At 44.8% G+C, this 27,605-nt stretch overlaps 1 protein-coding gene and 1 long non-coding RNA gene across 3 annotated transcripts in view; one reads left to right on the forward strand and one right to left on the reverse strand.

The window, feature by feature from the left end:
* COQ10B (coenzyme Q10B) overlaps positions 1-19,542 on the reverse strand; it is a 71,648-nt gene extending 52,106 nt beyond the window's left edge. Inside the window, exons 1-2 of the mRNA XM_085648747.1 lie at positions 19,375-19,542; positions 10,462-10,611 (exon numbers count right to left, since the gene is read on the reverse strand). Of these exons, the coding sequence (XP_085504873.1) occupies positions 10,462-10,611; positions 19,375-19,475 (251 nt within the window). The 5' untranslated portion in view covers positions 19,476-19,542. The remainder of the gene's footprint in view (positions 1-10,461; positions 10,612-19,374) is intronic.
* Positions 19,543-19,605: 63 nt separating this feature from the next.
* LOC146857983 (uncharacterized) lies at positions 19,606-26,626 on the forward strand. Of its 2 annotated transcripts, none has more exons than XR_014979972.1 (3): positions 19,606-19,740; positions 25,085-25,464; positions 26,187-26,622. It is a non-coding gene; the product is annotated as an uncharacterized LOC146857983 (long non-coding RNA). The 2 variants fall into 2 exon arrangements; XR_014979973.1 differs by lacking the exon at positions 19,606-19,740 and adding an exon at positions 20,007-20,112 and having other exon boundaries at positions 26,187-26,626.
* Positions 26,627-27,605: the final 979 nt, after the last annotated feature.

The following is a 27,605-nucleotide window of genomic DNA, read 5'->3' on the forward strand; positions in this document are numbered from 1 at the left end:
ATCTTGAACAAATACTCAATGAAATTGGGAAAGACTTAAGGCGGATAGATAAAATTCAGTTAACTATTGTGGGGAGGATCAATGTTTTAAAAATGAAGGCTTTCCCGAAAATCTTATATTTATTTCGCTCAATACCATTGGAAATACCAGGGTTTATTAGCCGGAAAATGGAGGCAATGTTCTCTAACTTTGTATGGCAATTCTAGAAAATAAGACGATCATTTAAGCATTTAACACTTCCAAGACAGAGGTGGGTGGGCACCACCAAACCTACAAATGTATTATTGGGCAGTTTTTTTTACAACAAATGGCCCCCTTACTAAATGACAAGAATGTCAACGAGAATGATTTGCCATCAATTTATCACTTAGCTATTGGCAATGAGGCTTCAGGTATGTTTAAGGAAAATTGAACCTAGCTACTACAAAAAAAACAGATTTAAGTGTTTAAAATCTGCCTGGGGGTATGGAGGAAAATCACGAGGGTATTAAAAATTACAAAATATAATAGATATACTCCATTATGGGGTTCATCAATGTTTCCAGATGGGATGGATGATCCAATGGCAAGAGGTTGGGCTAGGGGTGGGATTGACAGAATTAGCCATTTGTATAATGATAAACTCAAGATTATAAAATTTTCGGAGTTGGTTAGACTTAAAGGAATAGATGCACAATCTCAATTTAAATATATTCAAATTTGTAGCTGGCTGAAAACACCTTTGCAAGAAATCTTTAATCTGGATGTTATACCAGCTTTAGGATTAGCTTGGAGGGAAAACTCGGATTGGGGAATATTATAATATTTTGCTGAGAAATCTGCCAGATGATATTGGAAAAACGGAGGATAAATGGGTAGAGAAATTAGAAGATGAGGAAATTGATATAGATCGGACATTGGAGTTAGCAAAAAGGAATTTTCTCTCTGCTAACCTTAAATCAACACTATAAAACCATATTTAATCTGTATTATACTCCAGAAAAATTATACAAATAGGGAAACGGGAAAATGATACGTGTCCCCGTTGTTAAGAATGAGTATTTACTCGAATAGAGCATTAGTATATAAGATATGTATAACTCTTTCTCTGTCGGTAACTAATAGACTTTCCATAGGATCTATATGAAAATATAAATAATGGATAAATATAGGAGTGGATGCATTATTACAAAACAGTATCTTTATTTGTATCTTTTACTTTCTTCTATGTCTCTGCCCTGCTAATAAAAAAAAATAAAAAAATAGGAATAGTTCCCCAGTCACTGGACATTTTCCGTGTGGTACCTGTTCTGTGTGTCCTTTCACACAACATACGACACAGTTGGATATGGCTTTGGAGACACCTTGGTTACTTAATCATACCAACTGCAATACGAGTGGCGTTATCTATATGATAACATGTCCATGTTCGCTTCAATACATTGGCATGACCACTCGGAAAGTAAAACACAGGATAGTAGAACACCGGAGTGCATTTAGAGGCAAAAAATCCAATACATGTATGACCAGACACTACTTGGAAATGGCCCATTCAGAAGATGATCTTAGGTGGGTCATCGTTGACAAACCCAAATATGATGTGAACATGGGCCCCTTAAAACGAGTCCTCTTCCGATGTGAACAGAGATGGGTGTTCCGTACTAAGAGCTATATCGTTGCACTCAATGAAGATATACCCTGGTGCTCCCTCTGAAATACAACTTGATATATCAACTAATATTTATTTTTTTAAGTTGTTGATAATGTGAGGACTGCCTTTGATTATCAATCACATTTGTTTCTTTGCTCTAGATTAGTGTAGAGCATACATCGACCATATGAACTCTGACTTCGTCAATTGACTATAATTACAACTTTATAAAAATATGGACTTTAGAAATAGTAGAAGCAGATGTTAATACAGTTCATGATTTTCTTTCACACACCCGCACATTACGAAAAATGAAATGACTGTTAGACTGCAATGGATTACCACCGACTACCGTTTTGCATTTGGTGCTCTAGAATATACTTCTACTATATGACTTCCATCAAAATAAGGACTATAGAAATAGTAGTATAAGCAGTTAATATAGTCCATGAATAATGTAATTTTGGTGATTCTACTCTGTCACCTATGCAAAATGTAATATCTCTTCGACTGTTTTTCAATTGTCCACAGTTTGGAGAAAGTACATTTCGGATTAGAGGCGATTTATAATTTCGTTTTTTGCTTAATCGGTTTGAATAAGCAACATTGGTATGAAGTTAGCGCATAAATGAGTTTAGCGTGACTCATACTACAATTCACATGAATCCTGGGATCAGGAAGTGGGATCTAGCACTTCCGGGTTAATTACGCGAAGCAGACATTCACAATTACATTAAATACCGGCAAGAGGAAGATGCAGTCCCCCTCCGGCCATTACTGACATTGGAAGAATTCCAAACTAATAAGGTATTTCTGATAGAGAGGGTCGCGTTAGGTTATCTTAATCTGCCGTAGATGCCAGGCGTGATAGATTGAGAGAGAGTAGGAATGATGAGCTTAGTAACTGTCCCGTGACTATGAGGAGCAGCTGTACTGGTTACGGGGGTTTTTGTAAGACTCATGGTTTTTGTTTCTTTATCTGCCCACACACAGAACCAACAGCAGTGTAATTTAACTCATACTGAAACCCGGCAGCGAACAAGAGTTTTAGAGCTCAGTGTCAAGAAAGTCGTAGGAATTTTTACTAAGATTACGGGAGAATATATTTCTCGTATTCGCTCTTGATAATCCAAAGCGATGAGAAAAACCATGATACATTAGCTCTCACATTTCAGCCTTGCGGCTTTCCTCAGTGCCCGCTTCACATGGATAGTGTTCTGCCTGGGGGCTCATGTTTAAAGTTAGGTGGATCTTCCCTCATTGGAGCATAGTACTCTTGGCCTCACCTCTTTCAGCCTTTGACTCCGCCACTCCTGCTATGATCGGTCTCGGGTCTTCATGTCCCACGCTGTGATTGCAGATACAATGATCTGCCTTTTCATACACTCAGTGTGTGTGTGTGTATATATCTATATATATGTATAGATATAATCATGGATCGGCAACAGAATTATCAAACAAATTAAATCTTATCACAAGATTTAGCGGGATACTGTTATTAATAAGGTGAGATTATATACTCTTTCTTGGATAAACCTTTAGTGACTAGGATCTGAATCTTAAAATTTACCAATAATGAATCAACTCTATCTTTAGGGAATGGATCCACAATAGTGGGATATCGCATCACTTGTGAAGATTCTCATAAAATAAAAAAAGATATCCATAATAGAAGAAGAGGTAACCTTAGCTCCTGTGTTATATTACATTAAATCTCATTGTTAAGGTAGTGCAGAGTCTTGGATGTATACATTAGTAAATTAGTAAATTAAGATACAAGACTGTATAATAACATGTCAGGCCTGGTATTCCTATTTCTCTCCAATTTTTATCTTTTTCACTTTTTTCCCTTTTTTACCCCTAATGTTTGTGTTCTTGTATTTACCGTTTCAGGAAATATTACTGTAGGCTATAGTACCTAACTGTATTATCATTATTATTTAAATGTATGTTCATGGATATAAGGTTAAGATGGAATAGCTAATTCTGAGTCTATTAATTTTGTTTGTATAACAGCCCTGAAGACGCGCAGCTGGCGCGAAACACGTGTTGGCAATTTCTGTGATTCTACTTTGTGAACTTTTGACTTCTAAAAAAACATTCTCAGTGTGTATTACCCCTTACATTGGAGAGCACTTACTGTGTGCATGTTTCACCTTTTTTTTCTATAAGGAAGACAAAGATGCATAAAGACCTGGGGTAAACTAACCAGAATAAACAAGAAATGGATGTATGTTACATACTGTGATGTCAATGCATGTACAGAGTAGCCTTTGCAGATGGGGTGAGGGTGATGGAGGATGTGTGTGTGTGTAGGTATAGTTCGCATCTATATCCGTGTATATGCATGTATTGTACTTTGCTTGAATGAACGCTGTGGGGAGGCAGTACGAGTTGGCACTGAGCCTACTGCGGCAGTCCTTGTATCAGCTACAGTGCATCTATGCCAAGGGATTGTGCTGTTGCCCCATGGATGAGTTTGTGATATCACAGCCATGTGACCACAACATTGCCCGCTACGTAGTGTTTGGCAAATGTGTGGACAGCAAAGAAGGTACTGCTGCTGGTCAGGCTAGAGACGGGTGTACGAGAAGGAATCCATAATCTGAAGAGATGTCAGATAAGGATGCAAGTCTACACCTGGGCACTCCATCACTCAGCTACAAAGGCACATAAAAGAGACCATGTACAGGTTTACAGACAGCGAGGAAGTACTGGTTGTGTGTAGATCTGTAGACCCTGAGGAAGTACTGGAAAGGAAAGAAGTACTGTGGAGGCCATGTGGCCTTACACACTGCTTGCCTTGCAAGGGTACCCGACTTACTCTTGGCAAGCAGTCTACGTAATTTTGATATGTAAGATTTTGCTTTAGATGGTGATCAGCAGTTACTGAGAACACCGCAGTACAATTCTGTTGTGTGTCAGGTAGTGTGTATGGGCACACTGACCCACACATGGGACGTACTTTGGTAGCGCTGTCCACGCCATGCTGCTCCTTGGTGCAGCACAGAGGCCAGCACATCAGACACAACAGCTAAACAGACCCCCAAGAGATGAGCACACACTGGGCATGGCGTGAAATGGGGAACAGAAGACCAAAAACACAAAGATGCCAACATTTTCCAGTGAGATGCGGCACAACATTAAGAGTTGCCGATCTCAGAACTGGGGAAGCCTGACCACAGAAAAGCAGAGACATGCCCACCCGAAATGCAAACACAACCACAGCAGAAAGATCAGCACCAAACGACTATAGTAAAAAAAAAAAAAGCAGACACTACAAAACACACTGCCGGGAGAGATTGTGGCTTACCAGCTAGAATACAGACTTTACATGAGCATCAGTTGCGTTACATATGGACACATTCTTTTTAGGCACTGGGAGAGTAAGCTGAGGAACCAGGTTCAAGTCCGGTGGGAGGCTCAAACATCCTGTGATTCTGGGTAAATCCCTTATTCTCCCAGTGCCTAAAAAGAATGTGTCCATATGTAACGCAACTGATGCTCATGTAAAGTGCTCCGATACCTGCGGGTAGAGTTCGCACTATATAAAACTGCAAAAATCAATGGAGGTGGTGAACATGAACAATGGGATGGGCGGGAGCAAAGGCAGCGCTCAGACAGGAACAGATTACAGACACGCACAAAGGTAACAGGAGGCTGAGGGCAAGCAAGAAATGTCGCTGGACCACTGAATGCAAAAAATAAAATATAGCACCGAACTATAAATAAACCCAAAAGTAAGGCCACGTGTAAAAGGGGCAGTCATCAGAAAAATGAAAAACACAAAGGAGGGACAAAGAGGAGTGTTTCACCTATAAAATGAAAGCAATTTAGAAAAGGACATTAAACAAAAAGATTGAAAGCGGAGGGCGTGATCCAACGCCACAGAGGCATTACAGCATGCCTCAGAACGCACTGCCTCTAGGCTCGACATAAAAAAAAAAAAGGTCGAAGTAACATAGTTAGATGAAAATTGTGACAACGCAACTTTTTAAACTAAAAAAAAAAAAATCCCTCAGTAATTATAGTTCGCTAGTAACTATAACTCGTGCCATTGCTAAGAACTGCTAACTACCCCACATACTACATCACTCATGACATGATATAGGACATCCACATGAATGTTACAACAGCCAACATGCAATAAAGCACTGTATGAATCATTGACACCGACAGTCTAATAACATTGGCAATATGAATAAGGAAGATTTTTCCCACTACAAAATGTCTGCAGTGGTATGAACGTCCCTAATCTTCAGACATACCTCCATTAAACTTTACTTGTTTAAACTGTGGGGAAAGAGGATGGACAAACACGACTAGGTGCAATTCTCCCGCCAAACAGCAGATCGTTCATCCAGGGACCCCTGGCACAGACGGGAGACATCAGGGAAAGACCTGTACAAGCCTAAACGTGAAGAATTTCCAGCCCTCTAAGTATTTTTTCCATCTGCTGGAGGCAGATTTGAAAACTAGGGGTCCTTTAACAATTCATGACCCTTTACCTTAGACTGAGTGTGTGCAGTTATTTGCTTGCGATTTTTTTGTTATGTGACATGATGTTTTCTTTTCTGCAGCACTAAAGTACTGTTTATCAAGGTAGGTCACTGGCTCTTATCTAGCAGAACTGGTCTGTCTCACTACAAGTCTTGTTAGAATGGCACACTTCCGCTCTTTCAAGTTTATGAACTTCAGTTTTGTTGCTGGATATTTTGTGAAATCACCTTTAGGACGAGGCACTTCCTGTGTCCTTTCTCTTCTGGGAAACCCCACACTTGGCTTTTCATAGAGGGAGAGTAGTGGCAAGGATAACATGGTACCTCTCCACAGAACATTTTAACCCTAGGGAGGTGTTCGCCTCAAAGTTTAATTAGATTACAGCTCTGTATAATGCTCTAGTGCATCATGCAGATCTGCACTATAATCTAAAATTTGACTTGTGCCAAAGCGGCTTGTAATCCATTTTAAAAAGAGATCTATATAGCTAAAATGTTTAAGACAATTGGATTGTTAAAGAACAACAATCTGCTCTAACATTCCAATGTTAGCCTTTTTCTCCCTTTTCACTGTAGGATATTTTACCCTTCGGGAGTAAAATTACGTAATAGCATTTTAATAAATGGGAGGCTGCATGCCCTTTATTAAAGCCTGCATCTAATTTCCTTATGACAGGCGAGTTGTGACATTTCTACCTACCTGTAATAAAGAAATGATGGAGCTGCTCCGCTGTAATAAGTGATTACAGTGGAGTTCAGACATCACAACGCCTGTGGCCAGATCCAGCAACCAAGGTGAAAGGCAGTTCAAGTAGAACCATTACATACGAAATACCTCCAGAGAGTTTAATTAAGTCATCCGCTTTTTAAACCTAGATCATGAACTTCCAAAAAAAAAAAAGTGATTATTTCCCCATTGGCCTTGATGGGATCATCCTCTTAAACGCCTGATTTCACCTCCATTTTTAAGGCACATGGTTGACCGGTGTGAAACTTGCTTTTCCTTTTTCGGATATGCTTCTCTAAAACAAAATAGTGATCAGCAGAAAAGAGCTATTTGGGCAACATATTTTCTTGCATGCTACAGGACATAATAGAAAAGATAGAATCACTGAATGTTTCTACACAACCTTATCCATAGCATTTATTTAACCTGACTTACAATAAACTGAGTCCAATACCTTTATTGCAAAGATTACCAACTCCTTTGTTGGTGCATTTGATTTTTCAGTACAGTTTGATTTTTTTCACCCTCTTGTCTGCAATTAGCATCAAGGATCCAGTCATTAAGAATTTTAGACGTGTGTCAGATGGTGATGGTGTGACCATGTATTAAGGAATCAAATCCTATACGCCGTACATTAGAAGGATTTTGCAAGACACCTTTAATTTCCATTCTCACCTAAAGAAATTCTGCCTTCGGCCTTGCTCCTCTGTATAGTCACAGGACTTCTTGGTTATTTGCAATATGTTTATAATGTATTGCAGGGGGTGCTTGATATTATCTATAGGCCTTCTGCCTCGGACCATACCAGTTGTTAAATGTCCTTTCCTTGTTAAAAATTCAGTTTCATGGCCTTTAACAACCAGTGTACCTACCATTTGCAGCAGTCTATAACGCTGTAATACAAAATGATACAACACTAAACGAGAAATCCATATTTTTTTTAAATCACTCAAATTCAGTACATCATAAGGATGCTTGGAGAACTGGTACATTTAACTTTTGCGCTAGAGGTGCCTGTATCATTACAGGCCCGAAATAAGAAGCAGATTTTTTTAGCTATGTAAAGATACCGTCAATCAATTCACTAAGAAGTCTTAATTTAACACGCAAGCGTAAGTTGGATAGAGCTTAACCCTCGGTTGAAATTCCTTCCTTTAAGGTTCACTTGACCAGTCTATCAATATGAAGGCATATGGAAGACAAATGCATACGAGCATGCATCGATTGTGTTAACTTAACCAGAAAACACATCTTATTTTTGTTTGCCTGGCCTGGTTGGAGCTGAGGAGAAGGTAATTCAGTCTGCTACTTTGTTCCACGTGCTGCCCCACTGTTCTAAAGCGAGTCAATGCTTCTCAGGCCGCTCAAACTGGAAAGTGAAACCTACACAGCTAGTCAACATCAATGAGAAATGTCATTTTATTTGCTAAATTCAAGTAAAGTCTTCTGTTATTTGACCGTTGTTGTGATTAACCAGTATTTTTGACTTTTTGTAAGTGTGTCGGGGTCAAACTACAACAAACATAACTGAACTGCAGCCTTCTCTTTCCTGTTCTAGCAGCTGTTAGAGGAAACTGGCGGATCTTTATTTTCTTATTGACAGCTGTAACTTGCTTCTTTGCTGCTAATAAAACTGCCCAACTCGACGAAGTTTGGTAGGAAGACTGCACTTATGAACAAAGAGGATCACAGGATGTAGAGTTCACATGTGGATTTACAGAAGATTAAACTTGCAGATCAAGTGTAAGACAACCGTCACACAAGAAAGAAGGCTTTCGCGATAGCTCAGCCTTTGTACAACTCGATCCCAAGAAGACCAGTATAGAGCCCCGACAGGCACAGACCCCGACGCTGTGATTACCCGAGAGAGGAAGACCTATAGGACTGGCATGTAACAGCAAACACCTGTTGCCCATAGGGTTATAATGGGACTGTAGAAGGTGCCAATGATTATTGTGTCTCACCAAGATGGTGAAAGTGGCAGTAGTTCCTCTTGACAGAGAACTGTTTCTACACAAAGCTGTGAAGAAGTAATGCATCTTGTTACACTGCAGCTTCAAAGGTTACAGAAGCAGCTACAGCACAAACCACACAGGAGTCAACCAGACGGGTATTAATGTAGGCAGCACATTCTAGCTCGCTAATCAAAACGGCCAGCTTCACATCTTGTATAGCTGGATGCTTAGTTTTAGTGCCCACATCACATGCCCATGAAGCTTCAAGTACTGTCAAGTGAGTAAAACGAAAAAAGGAAATCCACACAACATGATGTGCAAACTTTTGGTCATTGTGATTGAATTCTAATCCTCAAAGTTGATAGAAAGCAAAACAAACAAGTATCTTTAACAAAGCATACAAGGACACATTTTACCAAGTAAACTGGGAAACACCTTTATTGGAGGTGTCACACACATGCTCAGGGGATGTCAGTTAAGCACCAGCCACATAAATGCCTGGAAAAGGATGAAAAGTCGAAGATTATACAAATAACATCAGAAATGGGGGCAGGTGGCCAGAGTCCAGCTTCAAGCTATTTTTTCTACAGAGAAGTGTATTCTAAGTAGAACATGCATGCTATAATGTGGATAGAGTATTTAAGTGCAGGCTGAGATACAGTGACATTATCCAGTTAACAGACTTGAAGTGGCACACAAGGCAGAGACTTACTTTATGTAATATTAAAGCTATCAGAAATGCCCCAAAACGGCAGGTTGATATGTTGTAAAACTATGTGATTATGAAGCAGTGGTTGAAAACACACAACTGGTGCACGAATGTTTATTTAGTACCCATTCAGTAGCTTTCTACTGAGGAGGTACAAGTTAGAAAGGATCTGCAAGGTGCAACCAAATAAAGAGGATTGTGCCTGTTAAGGTACAACTTCACAAGTATGCAATATACAACGACGAGTCAATGTTTGTAACTTTCTAATTCTATGTGAACTTTAGCAAAGTCTACGCTTCAAATTGTTTAACTATACTGCAAATCCAAACCTGATCCTGGCTACATCCACATTCTCTACCTACCCCACAGTCTCTTCCCATTACCCTCATCATGTACTCCCCCCAACCAAGTCTGCATCTTTTGCCTCCCCTGTGTCAACCACATGTCCTCCTTCCACCGTATGCAATTTGTGTGTGGTCTCACTCATTTACCACATCACTGCACTTGCACCCCACCTCCGCATTCTCTGTTTGGGTCTATCTTGACACAAGAGACAGTCGGTGAGAGACTTGAACATTGTATTACATCTTGTGTAAGCTGTAGCCTCACGGGTGGAATGATACTGTAGAGACCTACTGAAATTTCAGGGAAGGCTATTGATAAAAGTTATTCTACTTGGTGGCAGTTGTACTGCTGTGGTCCTGGCAAGATTAACAAACAATGTCACGGTTGTTACCAACACACAACCAGTCATTATTGAAAAAGGGCTGTTCTAGAATTCCTATGTTGGTGATGATGCCAGGTTGGGTTAAGGAACAAGATTTTTTATTTTATTTTTTGCATGGGTACACCTGCTTATCAAATCCGACAAGACAAACTTATCTGGTTATTGTTTTCTAGAAAACACTTGATGTTTACTTTATTTTAAAAAGCATACAAACCCGAGAATTCTTCTCTCCGCATACTCTTTTCTTTTGTTCGAGAATGGCGCAGAAAAGCTGAATAATGTTCTTTCCGAGGCAATAGGACTAGGGAGGAACGCCTGTGAAGCGGAGCACCTGCTCATCAGAATACCACAAGAAGGTAAATGTCTGAAACGATAACGGTGGTAAAAGGAATGTCAGGTACAAAACACCACTTAAGAAAAACTTTCAGGCTTCAGTTCTTTTCTATGGCGGGAATGCATGCCTTGCACAGCTTGTTAATAGATAACATATTTGTTGCCTCTACAGATACTAAAAATAACTGGCTGCAGTCACGAGGGAAAATAAATAAAAATAAAATGTCATAACCTCGCCTGATCTATGCAGGCCTTTAACATCCAGGGGGGGGGGGGCGAACTCTGCAGCACATTCTGTGCCAGCAGCACACTCAAGATCAGGGCAAACGTTCAAACACCTTAAAAGAAGCACCGATTAAAACACGTAACTTGGGCTTGCATGTTAAAACGTTTGTTCAAAATTAAGACGAACACAACTGGTAAGAAACAACCAACATCATCAGTGCAAAGTTTTACCGCACACACAGCAAAGGCAAGGGTGGTGGCAACAACAATCCTTGAATACGTACAATATGACCAGCCGCAGCCCACACATCATTACGTACGTGCAATATGAACGTGGCAAGCAACCAAACCAAGCACCCTTTTCGCATATCAGACGGGTAGATTATGAGACAGAGGACCCCACCCTACACCCCAACGAGTAAATCGGAAACAGCAGGAGGTCAAACCTCACTTTTAATCCAGTGGTGTTTTTTTCATGGCTATTCATTTATTTTCACATAAGCACGGTAGCCATTAGAAAACTACAAATCTATAAAATCAGGCTAAACAAAACCTGCATTGCCATCCCTGCGGTGGTATGTTTGGCACTTGATAAAAAATAAGCCCGATGCGATATCTGCGTTCCCCTTGTACTTTGGTCGTCCAACAGTGCCGCGGTGAAAGAGTGTGAGCAGAGGATAGGCTCGTTCTTGCACATATTTCAGAAGAAGCCCCGAGATTATAATTCAATTACTACGGGAACGCAGACATTACACCAGGCTGCATTTGCAGTAAATATAAGTACACAGTGAAAGTTTGTAAGCGAAGTATACGGAAGACATCAGTCTATGCTGACAATACAGTTTTGAGGTAGATGCAGTATAAATGTACATAACGCTGAACAGAGTTAGCAAGGCAGTAGCGCACGAATTATATGTGGAGTAAATAAAAATACCTAGTATAATTTACGGACAGTAGCATACATTTTCACACTTATCAATCTGCAGTATGATGGCATCTTAGCTAGGAGTGTGCTGAGAACAGCCATTTGTGGGGTCCGTGCCTGTAAGATAAGCAGGGGTGCTGGCAGGATAACTTAAATGAGAAAGGTGGTTTGAAGATGGTGTAGGCCGGTAAGTGGAGCTAATGGAGTTCCATCATAATGGGGATTAAGTGAACATAATTCCTCAGACCCTGGATGAGATGTGCTGCGACATGAAGGATGCTTAAGAGGGGCCAGTGTGGAGTCCGGAAGGCCATGGAGCAGCACATTTTAATTATCCAGATGCAAGAGTACAAGGGCTTGAACAGCAGTTCTGAAGTCACTTTCTGGAAGAAATGGCCTCACTTCTTTCAGAAGAGAGAGCTACTAACAGGCTGGCTTGTTTTTTTTTTTTCCTGGCAATATGTTCCTTTGGGGGTGATGTTGAGATCCAGGGTGAATCCAAGTAACTTGGGATTTGGTGAAAGTCGGGAGTCTGAAGTAGTCAAGATTCAAGTCACTAAGCCAGATGTGTGGTTTCTTGTTCTTGGCAAATAAGAACTCTGTCCTGGTTGCGTTGAGAATCAGGTAAGCAACGGACAAACGCCAGGAACTCTTCCAGGCAGTGTTGGAGGCGTTTGGTGTCTGAAGCAGAAAAGACTTTTACGTAGAGTTGTGAATCATCAGCAGTTTGGTCAATCTTGATGCGTTTATCTGTGAGTAGAGCACCAAGTGGCACCATGTAGAGGTTGAAGATGGCAGGAGACAGTATGGAACGAACCCAGGAATACTTCACAGGTGATGGGAATCTTTTGGGATCTGGGGGTGTCCATGTGAATAAGCTGGTGTTGGTTGCGAAAGTAGGAGAACCAGTGAATGACACTGGTGGCAAATCCCATTTGTGGCTCTAGGGTGTTGAAAAGGGAGGGGTGGCCGACTGTGTAGAAGGCAGCTGAGCAATATTCAGGAGGCAGGGGTCATCTTCATAGGTGATACCCTCTTGACCACATATGATGTGTAACATAGCGGTCTTCAAACTGCAAGGTGATCTGAACCCAAACTGTAACATGACATTCAGTCTATAGGGTGTGAGATATGTACAGTTTAAGTAGTTGAACTGGGTGTACTTGGAACTCTAGTTACGCTTTTGTGCAAATGTGCTTCAGGGTCTGGCATCTCTCCTTTCCAGTGAAGGATCTACCAATATAGTTCTGCCACTTAACCTTTAAAGCTGCAAGTCATCTACACTCATAGCCAGTGCAGTTTTGTATAACCAGGAAACTAGGTGCCTGCCTCTCCCAAAGGTAAGCAAGGTCTGCAGGAGATCGCACATTGGGGGCTCTGGTTCCAAAGTGCCCAGTCAATGCCCCATAGGTTAAGAATTCAGTGCCAGGTAAGTCACATTCAGCATGTAGAAAGAGCCCTCTGAATAGCAGTTCTCTAATGTTGCCATTCCCACCTCCATTCAATTTGCCAGTCGGCGGGAAGTGAATTAGCCCCCTTGAACTGTCAGCAGGCCCATTAACAGCGCTGCAGAGGCATGTAGAGCGGCAGTCCCTATATGACAGCGTGCTCCTCCCCCCCAATAGCAAAGAGAAATACAGAGCAACTGCAGTTTGCACAGTAGGTTGAGTTAAATCCCAGTAACATAGCTTCTAGCCCTCCCTCCCTGCTCGGGGCTCTGAATTCACCCACCTATGCCAAGTTTAGCCCCGCCACCCAGCCAGTGGGTGGTACAGCTGCGTAGTGAGGTAGTACAGTTTCGTCTGGGCCGCCTGTGGTCGTGAAACTCTGAAGTGAACGCAGTGATACCCTGGTGCGTTGCCCATCCCAGATTAACTCTCCCAGTATATGAATTGGAGTGAGGGGGGGGGGGGGCTCACAAAATAGTCAGGGCCACTGGAATTGTGTGGCAAGAAGGCACCAAATTACACAACAGGGTTGCACAAGTTATGTAGCAAGAAAGGCAAATTATGCGGCATAATGGTGCACTTTTTTTCTATAATTCATTCGTTATTTGTTTAACTTTTACACATGATAATATTGTCTGGGCAAATATTTCACCTCCTTAGTACCAGTTTGCCAGCCAAATGTACAAATAAGCAACTGGATGATGACATGTAACCTTTGCGAAGGGTCTTCCAATGAACGCGAACAGGTATAGCTGTGGGGTTTTTTTTTGTAACGTTTGGTCTGTTTGAGATAGAAACAATATTTTTTGTTAAAACCTGCAGCTAATGGATTACGGGGCAAATCCTTGACTATGAGGAAAAAAAGCAGTGGCCGTACAATCGCATAATTCCCCGTAGCCCTGGAAATAGTAAAGATCTCTATGGAAGATCACCATTTTGGTCAGTGCTATCCGGGCCATGACAGGAAGCTGCACTAAACGCTAAAAGGCAATGCTTTCGATGAGGCCCCTTATTATGATTCCAAGATCACCCTGTCGGAAATCAGCGTCCGAGTGATATACTCGGATCCCCAAGTATTTGAGGACCCTTGGCTCCCATTGTAAACCAAGGGCCATGAACTGCTCCAGAGGGATTGTGCATTCTGGGAGACCAGGAATGTGTAGGATTTCGCCAATTCGTAATGAGGCCAGAGATCTGTCTGAAGTTGTCTCACATAGTGATGCCCCACTGGACTCCTGTTTGGGGATTTCTCAAAAAGATCAACATGTCATCCATGCACAGTGCACAGATACATTCCCAATCATGCAGTGGAATACCCCTGTCTCTGCACGCCAATCCCAGGAAGCAAGCAAACAGTTTAACTACCAGCGCGAAGAGCATGGGAGAGAGGGGGCACCTTTGCCTTGTGCGCTGACAGACCTCAAAGTGGTCAGAGATTAAATTATCCACGCACAATTGCATACAGCAATGTGATCCATTTATTCCAACTCTCCCCTAGGGACATCCTGGTCATGACTGCACACAGGTAATCTCACCTAAGAGTATCAAAGGCCTTCTGTATTTCAATAGAGAGGACCAGGGCTTCGGAGAACTGAGCCTTAATCGTTTTATACAGCATGCGATAAAGGCACAAGATGTTGCGGGACGTGTTACATTTGCAGATGAAATCATTTTGGTACTCATGCACCAGGTGGGGTTGTACCGGATTTTTGCTAAGCATTCTATAGTCAAAGTTCAGCATAGAGTGAGCGAAACGCAGTTGCATCGGTGGTGTCACCAAGTGACTTAGGAATTAAAACTATTAGTTCCTCTCTGGGCTTGTCTAGGAGGTGCCTGCGTTCTAGCATATTGGCATACATTTCAGCCAGTCTTACAACCAGGGGATCGGAATTGGTCTGGTAGAATTCGGCTGGAAGGCCATCTGTCTTTGGTTTCTTACCTTGTTGCCAAGCCTTTGATGGCCTCTCTGATTTATTTCGGACTCTGAAATTGATGTGCCCAGCCCCTCTCGATCTTCCTGCAGCGCTGCCCCCCGTCTAGGAAAACAGCCAGAATGTTTCCGGCCATAGGATCACTGGCCCTGTACAACTACCAATAGTGCCCCATGAAAACTTCATGAATACAGATTTGCAAGTAGATCATTTCTCCCATTGGCTCGGCGACTTGGGTAATGAGGTTTCTCCTGGATTACAGGCAGGTCACCCATGCCAATAATTCGCCCGCGTGCCCTTCTACGTGAGTGGCAGCTATGTATACTCGCCAGTGCATTTTCTAGGTGTAATCAGGCCTCATGGGCTTTTTGTAAAATCAGGTCTCCATCCCTGTGAATTCAGCAGGCAGGGGGGTGGGGGGTACTACAGGGCGCAGTGCTGGAGGAAGCGGTTACGCAGGACCTGCGTTTGCCCTCTCCAGGGACAAAAAAACAGCAAGAGACTCTGGAAAGCAACCTCTTTGATCAGTTAGATTTCGAGGAAGACCACCATGTCCCACCACTACACTTTTTCAGGCAGCCCAGCTCGTCTAACATTGTTCCAGTGGTGCCATTCCTCTGCATCCCGCTTCCACTGGTCCAGCAGGTCTACTCTGCAGAGGAGTTTGACTACCTTGTCCTATAGCCCTGACACTGGATCCCACCTCCTCAAGGGCATCCTTGTTGCATTTCACCCTATCTGCCAATTTGTAATGGTCATCTCAGAATGTCCAAAGGTCCACAATAACCTTGTCTATGTTGCTCTCTAGCAGTTTGTGTGAGGCATTCATAGCATTTAGTATCTGGTCCAATATATACGGGAGGCAGGGGGCGGGGGGAGCGGTGGGGAAGGGGGGGGCACGCATACATATACTGTGGGTCACCTAAGGCCTCTAGGGTGTCTCCTGTCTGGGTGTCCCTGGTTGGCTTGTGGCCACCCATGATGCCCATGTACTCCAGGCCAGTGTCATCCCACTGTGTTCTGCAGTGCATTGAAGATCAAACAAGCGCGAGTGGCAGTGGGGCTCACGTAGGTCAGTGGGCAACCCCGCTCACCCAGAAGAGCTAGTTTGCTGGGTGTCTCAGATGGCGCTGGCTCCTCTGGTTCTTGCCTGAGTCAGTGTAGGCTGCACTGCTTGTTCCAGGAAGTTGTCGCCTCCCACAGGTGCTTTATACCCCCAGGGCCAGGCTATCAGCACCAGCGGTGCAAGGCAGCACGAGGTCCCGATGTCTGGCAATGAGCAATTGCTGCCGGGCCGTCACAGGTGCCCAGGTCAGACAGGTGCCCAGGTCAGACAGGTGCCCAGGTCAGACAGGTGCCCAGGTCAGACAGGTGCCCAGGTCAGACAGGTGCCATCTCACGTGCCACAGCGCGGTTGGAAGTCATTCCGCCGCACAGTGCTACAGCGCACCACGCTCGCCCAAGTCTCCCTTCTTCCTGACAGAGTTGGGCCAATTCCACTGGTGCACAGAGTGATTCCAGGTTATTATTTGAACTGTGAAGGACGCTTATCTGCTACACCGCCTCATATTGTTTTTATTATCGACAAGACAGCAGCTTAATGAATAGGGTACTTATATAGTCATTTTTAACTCACTTTATCACCAATTTACACATTTATCACCTTCACACTATTCATCAAGGCTCTCGTCTTTAAAAGATCTCCAGCAAAGAGTCCCCTCGAGGGGCCCATTGGGCATTGCAACACTGTCCTGAGGAGCTGCCCTATGATGAAGCATGACACCCAGCAGGGAGTGTGAGGACATTTTCATCTGATTTGTTATATCCCTCCAACCTGTTTTCATCATAAGGTTTCCTTCCCTCCCCCTACTTTTTCCTCATATTATAGGAGCTGCAAACCTCTTGTTTATATGTTGATTCAAGGCGCATGTACGCTGGACCTTAGGGGAGCTCCCAGTCCCTCTTTCGCTGTTTTGACTGATAAAGCCATGTCTGGCTTTTCTCCCTTCTGAACAAATGGTGTACCCTAAGCATTTATTCCATGCTCTCCAAACTCAGATTTGCACTGCTTCAGACAACCCAAAGTATCCAATGCCCTCTCCAAACACGGATTACATTCAGCCTATCGAAAAATGGAAAGCATGTGGACAAAACATACTAAAGAACAAGAGGACAGCTTTTTACACGTCTACTTTAATAACGTGGGGCCTGTCATAAAGCGCTTTCTCCTGTATTACAAGTAAAACAGAGGTCACTGCTCTCCCCTTAACCCTCAACCATAAGATTCTAAATTGAGATGCTTCAACAGTCACCAGAAGGTAGAGGGCCTGGTCCAATTGTGACCCCTGAAGAGGAAAGTTGTAGAGTGAGGAAGACCGACGGAACACCCATCACACATTCAACAATGTGCCGATATCCCTTTATAGATGGGTATCACAAACTTCAACAGCGCTCCCCTCCGCGCAATAACAAACATTAAAAACACTACCATCCAAACCCATCCCAAACAGCTCAGTTGTTTTACATGGATGAGCATCAACAAACTTTCGACTGCATACATCAGTGCTTTTCAAACCTTTTATAATAACGACCCAATTTTCAAAACGACAAGCTTTCTAGATCCACATAGCTTCAATGAACATGAGGCGGGCCATTTTTGAATGCAACTAAAGCATCATATAGTAGCCCACTGTCATTTCGAGGCAGCACATGTATTGAAATGGCCAATAAATGTGCACAGACATACAGTTTACTGATAAAACTATACTGCACACAAATGACAACGTGTGGGAATGGTGACTGAATATTTATTTGTGCACCACCAACTAAATGTCTCGACAGACCATTTACAGGTATTTACATTTTGTTGTGTTACAAAAAAAAATGGCATCTGAAAGCCTTTCCTTCACATTACCCGTATCCCAGCGAGTGTGTAACATAATTGACGTTACTTTGGTTCCCTGGCTGCAAAGTGTTAACCCCCCCCCCATGTTAAAAATAAGCAGCAATTTGTTAGAAGACATAGCCTGACATTTGGCCTCTGTCTTTAAAGTACAGCAAATGTGACAAGAGAAATACAACATTTGAATGAATTTTTATTTATTTCTTGGACTTTTGCTAACCAACAAAAACCGGCTTGGGAACCACCAGTGGGCCGAGATTAGTTTGGGAAACACTGGCCAAATGCACAATTACCGCAGCTGCACTGTTCGTGCTGTTACTTTTAAATTGAGGCTCACACAACCGTTGTTTTAGGCAACAAACACCACCAACAGAACACATTAATCACAGCTATCCATGCACATACCCAGAGTGACCAGGTGGTTCCATATCACAGGAACACCACTTGACTATTCGTGGACTTGGCTTATACCCATCATTTTCGCCAGGTGTGTTGGGCCAACTGGCTCAATTAAAATGGAGGCACGGATATGTTAACTCGAAACCTAGAGCTCGATAAATTGCGTTCCAGTGACAGGGAATCATCTGGTCGCCCTTAACACATCGCGCGTCGGGCAACACACAAACCAGTCCTTCGAAAGCCACGTAAAGCCCACCAGCCAGAGACACAACCAAAAAAATATGGAAGAAACATTAGCAACAGCACGGACTCCGCCGATTTTCCAAGTGAAAGCTGTCGCTGGTAAATGTAACCCCTGTATCATAGCACTGTTTCTTTTGCCGTTTGTTTTTTGAAAAATGCCTAACAAAATATTTCTGAAATAAAAAAAAAAAAAAAAAAATACATCAAGACCTGAGGGCCAAGGTTGTTACCCCAGCCCCTAGTTCTGCGAGTGTGTACTGTCAATGCAACAGGACACGCATCTCTGGTAACATGACAACGTCAACTGTCAAAAGCTATGCCTTGGCATATTCATGGCCACTTTTCCATACCAGCCCCCTCACGGGTCTCGTTTAAAAGTTTCAGTTACCCGCACCTCCGATTAAAGCGAGACTCTTTACCCCCCCCCCCCCCCCATAAAGTACACCGGTCTGTGAAGAGCGCGACTATCAATTCATATGTGGCGTGCACCCTCCCCCAATCAAGAGAGCGCCGATAACAAATGTATACTTAGACAGTATAGCGTCTCCGACTAACATGAAATACCTCCGGGCCCGCATTAAAAACCAGCTTGGACAGTGCAATCTCACGCACAGCGAGAGGCTCTATTACAGTCACGAGACAAGGAGGTGTCAGTATAATTACACCACACAGTTTCTACTAACAAAGGCTCGGCTATAAGCGCCGAGAATTATCACAATACCCGGTAACGGAGGCGCGCCGCACAGCCGTCACCCTGCCGTGAGCCGGGCACTCGGCCAAGCCGGTGATCACTCTCCTTAACGCCCGGCCGCTCTTCGCCATGGTGCCCGCTCACGGCCGATAGTATTCTTCAAATGAGTGTGAAGTCACTCATTCCCGAGGAGGAGGCGACCCCGCCCCGAAGGGACGGCTATGAATGGAAAGGGGCGCGGCTAACAGGCCCGCCCTGCAGAGAATATAGGATTCCATCTTATATTATTTTCGATACTTTATTACGACAGCTGTCTGCGCACTCCAGTGCGTAGCAACAGCATCGCAAGCATGTATTTACTGCTGGATGTTGCGTTTGTAATATCGACTAATTTGGGTAAGTGGTATTTTAAAAATATTAAAATCTTTTGCATGTTCAACGATACGGTATGACACGAACAGGACAGATCAATTTTAGAAACGTTTACAGCAATATAGTTCCTTTGGAGGTATGATACAAATATGCGTTTTTTTGTTAGAACTGGTACTTGATTTACTTGTAAATACCTTTTCTAATATGGCTGCTTATGAAGCATGCAATGGGGGCACGAGCTAAACGGGGTTTTGCGGTTCCGAGTCCTGTGTTCATCTCTTTGTTAGCACCGCCCCCTCAAGGCTTAGCTAGTCACGAGATCTAGCTGCAAGTTTACATAAGAATGTAACCCCAAGAACGGGTTCAGGCTGTTCTGTCCATTAGGGGAGCGATAGTGTAAGTTAGCAACCGTTTCTGGATAGTAGTACCCTGGGATATATTACATTTCACCTATGCTCAGTGGGAATGAATTTTTTTTTTATTAAGTGTGTTTTTATATACTTGTGTATCGCTTGGATTCCACCCAACCGAGTTCCAGAGCTTAGTGAAGGCACCCCCCACCTGGTCGCCCCACCCTGATCCCACAAACTTAGACCACGCCAATTTCCCATTATGGCAGAATTGAGGCCGCAGTTTATTAGGCAGTTTAAACTTGCAAGCGATCCTTCCACATGCCTTACTTCAATTTATTTGAAAGCCTGTGACCTCTGTACCATAGCCAGAAGCACTGTGTCCTACGTTCAGTGCCGGCCATCATTCACTTCCCCACCGGGTGACCTTTCACTTCCAGTGCATCCACACGTTTCATTCCGGGTAAGCATCTGCTTCCAACCCGACCGGGTGACTTTTCACTTCCGGTGCCCCACACATTCCATTCCGGGTAAGCTTTTGCTTCCAACCCAACCGGGTGACCTTTTCACTTCCGGTGCAACCACCTTTGCTTCCGGGTAAGCATCTGCTTCCAACTCGACCGGGTGACCTTTCACTTCCGGTAGGTACCACCATGCATTTCCTTCCGGTTAAGCGCCTTCTTCCAACCTGACCGTGTGACCTTACACTTCCGCTGCCATCACGCCTCCCAACTTCTTCCGGGCCACAGGCTCCGCCCATGACTATTTTCTTCTGGTTCAACCCCCAAGGCCATTTGCGGTAGCTTGCCAGTACCCCCTGGGTCCTGACTGTTACCTGTTTGTGGCCTGTTCTTGTTCGGCAGATGTTAAGTTTAAGTAGGATTACTATCCTCTGCTAGTAACACACCCTCCTGTATGTCTCCTCTGCCCCTGCAACTGACTTTTCCTAAGTGTACCCTGCTCTCCACTTTTGAATTTCTCAGCGGGTGGGTGGGTCTTCTTCGTAACATTCCCAGGAGAAAGAGGGTGTTGCGACCCGCGCTTCTGCTTAAATACCCCACCACCTCCAGCCAAATTCCTGGCCTAAATCTATGGCTGGGCTGAACCCAGTGTCATAATCTGCTGCCCAGCCAGTTCCCTGCCTACGCTCCCCTTAACCCCGCCCCTTCCAGCCCGGGTTCTTTTGGGGTGGGGGGGCCGCACCAAGGGGCATTACATAGTGAGAAATCGAAAGCGGATCATCAGATAACCGGGCTAAACAGCTAACTTCGAATAATTATCTAATCTTCTAATATAGGATAACGGGACATAGTTGAAAAAAATCATATAGCGCGTCCCAAGCACGTATAGCTAGCTATAGCAATATACAGACGTTGTTAAGCTCAATGCAAATGAGGAGAAAGTAGGAGAGGTGAGAACCTAGATAAAGTAATTGTACTTCAGGCGAAAACGTTTTTCAAAAACAATATTTATTGAGAGTTCCCATGTATACAGTAGCGAAATCCAATATTTATTTATTGATTTATTAAGGAGTTTTATATAGCACTGGCCGGACCCGGGGTATCGGAGCACTTTACAGCAGTTTAAGTGCAAGAGTCATACTATAGAGCAGTAGTATACATATTGGTTCGGAAGTCAAAGTGTGCTGTGCAGCATTGAGGTAGTACGTAGGTCCTGAGATAGTGCACGTTGTCTTGGGTTGAACCTCTATGAGGGGGGAGGGAACAGGTAGGGGCCAAGAGGGAGGAGGAGGTAGGTCTTAGTGATACAATGTCGGGGAGCTACGGTGAGAATGGAATTGCGTTAAGGCGGCGGCTATCTGTTCAGGAGGGAGCGGTTGAGGAAGAGTTCTTTTAGGTGTTTTTTTAATTTTGTGAAGGACGGGATAGTCCTGATATCTGCTGGGATGGAGTTCCAGATTTTGGGAGCGAATCCGGCGAAGGACCTTGCTGCGGTTTTTTGTTTCCGTGTTTTCATAGGGATGAGTAGTAGGGTATTGGAGCTCCTGAGGCTCCTTGTCTGACCGGCCCTCTTGAGTTTGGCGGCCAGATAGTCAGGTTTTCCTGTGTGCAGGGCTTTGTGCGTGAGGCAAGCAGTTCTGAAGCTGGCACGCAATTCGACTGGGAGCCATTTTAGATCTCTGAGTGCTGGTGAGATGTGATCGTATTTCCTAACTCCAGTGACCATTCTGGCTGCTGCATTGAGAGTTGTTTTGAGGGGAGCTAGGTGAGATTTTGTTGTACCAGTGAAGGTTGCATTCCCATAGTCGTGTCTAGATAGCACCAGTGATTGGGTGGCTTGTTTGAGGTCTTTGGTTGGGATGAAGGGTTTTATTTTGTTGAGTAGCTTCAGATTGAGTAAGGCACTCTTTGCGGAGTTCTTAATGTGTAGTCCTGTCATAAATAGTTCCCAACATTTTCATACATATTTTAACTAAGTACAGTTGAGAAAATAAAGCGAGACAATGCAAGTGCTACACATCACAATCTTATAGATAACATGCCAGCCCCGTCCATCCTCTACTTCATGGCGAGCCAAAGGGGTAAAGGAAGAAGGGGATCAGTTAGGATAGAAGTGAATAAAATGTAGTATCACTAAAATATACATAAAAAATAATGGATGGTCGGCCCCACATCCCAATCCACGGTGTTTTGCACACCATGCCACCTCAGTTGGGACCCAGCCATATGTAATTCATTCTTGACCCTGTTTTGCATAGTGTGCATGGGATCCGCATCTGGGCAAACCTGTCCTACTTAGGGCGATGCACTAAAGTATACAAAACAGTGATGGATGGAGGTGAGCACCGCGAGGCTTCCCAATGGGAGACAGCTTTACCTCGAAGTAGCCGCAGGACTACATGAAGCGTCACAATGGCCCCCTCAAACCCCTTCCTGTGAGCTCCGTCGCAGACCAGGTACGCAGTGGGGGAGGCCACCGACGGTCCAACGGGCACAATGGGTGATGGCCATGTGTGAGGCAGCCCAAAGGAGGCCTTTTGCCTGTGTTGAAGCGAGGGGGCTGGAAGCCCTATTCTGATTGAGGTGTCCGTGTTGCTCCACCCACCCCCTATGGATCTGAACTCCAATGCACCAGTGGTCTATTCAATCAAGCGAAAACTAGAGGGCACCACTCTAACTCCCAGAGGATAATCGGTCTGGAGCCTATCTACCTTTGAGGCTGAATGGGGCTCTAATGACGGCATGATACAGGGAAACCTGAAAGCAGAAGTTGGACCAATGGGGTCCTCCCCCTCACTCCTGCCAGCACAAGGAGTACCCGTATGTAGAGTGATTGATACTATATGCCACAAATGGGCATTTGGATTCTGCATGGAGCGATAAAGTTGGAACAGGGAGACACCTCACAAAATGGTTTGCAAAATCCCTGCGTCACCATGTCAGCATGTACGGGATGCACGGTATCCCATACGTGGGAGACATGTATCCTGGGTCTATATTGTAGGAGTGAGGGGCAGAGGGCACTTCTCGCTTTCTTGATTTCAAGCTACTGATGGCCAACGTTTAATCACCAGATGCTGGTAGTCGCCTTAGCCACCTCCTTTGCTAGCTTGGAGGGAGTCGCTCCTGGTCTGGGCCCAAGCTGAAAGCAGATCGCTGCATAAGGAAGACACCCTGGGACTTTGTAATATCCCTATTGCTGCGAACGGGGACACTATATTTCAATGCTTCCAACTGGCCAACAACCTGACTCTGACCACTCAAATACCATAGACTGAGCAAGAGAGACAGATAGACAGATATAGTGCCTTAACATAACAGGTCGCACACACGGGACGCAGCGGTGTGTAGGAAGCTGGCTCTGTATATACTATACCAAAGTAAGGTATTTTGGGCCATATGTAGGAAACAGTTTTGCGATCGCAAACAGTGCGATTCGCAGGAATCTGGGTGTTTGCGATCGCAAAACATACTTGAGCCATGTAGGAAAGGTATTCGCAGAAGAACAGTGCGAATCGCTAATTTAGCGATTAGCTATTTTGCGTAAAGTGGAGTCTGCGAATAAATCAGCGTAATCGCAGTCTGCGCACCAGTATTTGCGGAAATCGCTGTTACCGAACTCGCAAATAGCGATTTCGCAAAATGACATGTTCAGAAAATTCGCAAATAGCGATTCTGCAAAATTCGCAATTTTGCACTTCCCAATTACCATCAACACTGAACAGGTGGTAACCAACTGCAACCTATTTAAACAGGCCCACAATGCCACAGGGCCTTTCCACCATGGCTGGGCTGTACGTGATAGCCAGGAGGCTGCGAATCAGGGATGCCACACAGAGAAGGAGACGCCAGGAAAGGATCTACAGAGCACGCATCACCCTCTTCCAAGTGACCGATGAGGAGATCCATGTCAACTACAGGCTGCACCCAGACAGCATCCTGGATTTAATTGCTGAACTGACACCCATACTTGACCACCCCACACGCAGGGCACACTCCATTCCCACCCATGTACAGGTGCTGTGCTCACTGCACCTCCTGGCATCAGGTAGTTTCCAGGGGGTCATTGCCACAGCAGGAGGTGTCTCCCAAAGTGCACTATCGCGCTTCTTCCACGCTTTCCTGGATGCAATGGTACAGAGGCTGCATCACCACATACAATTTCCTAGCACAGCACAGGCACTGGATCAGACCAAGCAAGATTTCTACCAAATTGCACAATTCCCCCATGTCATTGGCTGCATAGATGGGACACATATCGCTATTTCACCCCCATCACATAATGAGTATGTATTTCGCAACAGAAAGTCATATCATTCCCTGAACATCCAGGTAGTGTGCAATGCCCAACACATAATCACTGATATTGTGGCCAAATACCCTGGAAGCACACACGACTCATTCATGTTTCGCCACTGTGCATTACATCGCAGACTCACAAATGGTGATTCTGGAGAGGGCTATCTGCTAGGTAAATGCATGTTAAACACGCACAGAGGCAGTAGAGTGATGCAGTGGCAGGACACTATTGAACATTAATCTGCTTATGCCCCGCAGGTGACAGTGCGTATGCTGTACGAGACTACATCCTCACACCGTACCTGAATCCATCAACTGCAGGTGAGAGGGGGTACAACAGCGCACACAGAGCTACACGCTGTGCCATTGAGAGGACCTTTGGAATCCTAAAGAGCCGTTTTCGATGCCTCCATAAGAGTGGTGGAGCGCTACAGTACAGCCCTGAGACGTGTTGCAAAATAGTGGTTGCCTGTGCAATGCTACACAACATCGCTACCAAGAAAGGAACCCCAGTGGACCTGACAGACTCTGAATCATCAGATGAGGATGGACCAGCACCACATCGCGCTCCCGCAGGAGGTGCTGGTGCAGCTGCCGGACGTATGAGACGTGATGAGATTACCCAAAACTACTTCTAAGTGAGTAATGATGACACAATGAAACTGATTGGTGACTGACAGGGATTTTTATTTCTGTGTTATCAGGCATTGAGTGATCTCACGTTGTGACGTCAAAGTCCCTGCATGCACTTGTTTGTGTCACAGTGCAAAGAATAACAACAGACACTGAGTCTACATGGACTGTGTTGCATCACACATGGCCATTAGTCCCTTGTGTCCCTTCACCTCCTACGTGCACGGCCTGGTGCGCCTCGCTGTGTGCGCGCTGTGCCCTCCCTTGACTCATCCTCCACTGTGCTCTGTCGTGCACTCCTGCGTCTTTCCTGTGGTATTGGGGGAGTGATGCTGCTCCTGCTCGATTGTCCATCAGTGTCCGTGGCTGCAAGTGCACCTATGCCACCTGTGGCGGTTGCGCACATCTGGTCCACCGCATGTGTGACCTGCACCAAGACACTGCCCACGACCTGGCAGCAGTGGGCCATCTCGCGCTGCATGCCAACACATCTTCTGGCCAGCAGGGATGTGGCGGTTGTGTGGCGGTTCACAGCCCTTGTGTATAGGTCCAGCCGTGTGTGAAGGCGATGTCTGTCCCGGCGCGGCGCTGCCCTGTCCCTCGCTATCTCCCTGCACAGTCCCTCCAATGCACCAGTCATGGCCATTACTCCTGCGCGCAACTCGGTCTTGTTGTGGTTATGTGCTGTCAGCTGCCGTTGTATTGACCTGATTCCCTTCACTTGCAGGCGCTGCTGCTTCAGCATGCTGCCCTCCAGGCCCGAGAACACCGTGTCCTCTTCAACAGGAGCAGTGCTGGTGGACGGCCGTTCCCTGCGTCTCATCCCTCTCCCTACTCTTGATTGTTCAGGGGACTGTGTTTGTTGCAGTCCTGCACGCTGCCTGTGCACTGGCTGTTGCTCCTCTGCTGTGTCTGGTGCCTGTGTCTCCAACAGTGGTAGTGGTGGGACAATTATGCGACGCCTGCATGGTGCTGTGTCGGCAGTTGTGGCTGCGCCCTGATCCTTCTGGCATGCCTGGTCCTCCATCTCAGCTGTTGGCTCACATTCAGCCTCACTATCCTGTGTTGGTGGTGGTGCTGTGGATTAAATGACACACATTAGTACTGTGTCCTGTGTGGTATTTGTCATGCATTAGTTTCAAGCAATAAAATCTCATGGGTACTATCGGTCTTTTTCTATCTCTGCATGATGGAGTCCTTCCTATTCCACCTGTCTGTGTCTCACTGGCACAGTTATCAGTGCATGTGACTACGTTTCCCATAATGCATTTCTGTGTGTGCTGTGTGACATTTACTGGAGGTGCAGTCAGGTTGCCTTTAGGGGGATGTGGGTGGTTTGGGGATGTAGCAGGGGGTTTGCCATGCACCTTACCTTGTCTGGTGTCTGTGTGTTCTGAGCTGTCCAGGTCAGCCACTCCACTCACGCTCTCACGCTGCAGTGTGCCCTCCACCAGCTCCTCCAGGGGCGTCGGTTCGGTTGCAGTGGAAGGGCCCCCACCGTTTTTTTTTGCCTCTGCCAGTCTTGTTGCCACCCTCTCCTTTGACCTCTGCCGCATGTCATACCATCTTTTACGTAGGTCCTCCACACTCCGGTGTGTGACACCAATGGCATTGACTTTCTCTTGGATGTCACTCCAAATCTTGCGCTTTCTGGCCTCAGGTACTCTCAGGGAACTTTTCCCAAATAGGAGATCATGGTTGCTGGCCACCTCCTGTGTGAGGACCTCCAGCTCCCTCTCACTGAATTTCTGTTTCCTCTTCCTTGCTGGTTCCTCATGCTGCTTTTCAGTCCCCTGGGAATCCATTTGGCTGGTTTTCAAATGCAGAGCTGCACTGTTCTCCTCTCCACACAGGCTCTCAAACAGCTACTGACTCACACACAGCTGCTGGCAATCAGGTGCAGCATGGGCAGTCACACTTCCTGGTTGTGATGTCATCATTCTGCACCTGAATTGCAGATTCCCAGATTTGCGATTCCTTAATAGCGTTTTCGGAAATAAGGAATCGCTATTAGGGTAATCGCAAAATAATTCTGCGAATTTTTGCTAATCGCTAATTAATCGCTAAAATCTACCTACATAGCTATTTGCGATTCGGAAAATACGATTCGCGAAAAATCGCAATTTCCGATTCGCAAATTCCATTC

Source organism: Triturus cristatus, chromosome 3_2 (genome assembly GCF_964204655.1).
Source record: "Triturus cristatus chromosome 3_2, aTriCri1.1, whole genome shotgun sequence".
Lineage (NCBI taxonomy): Eukaryota > Metazoa > Chordata > Amphibia > Caudata > Salamandridae > Triturus > Triturus cristatus.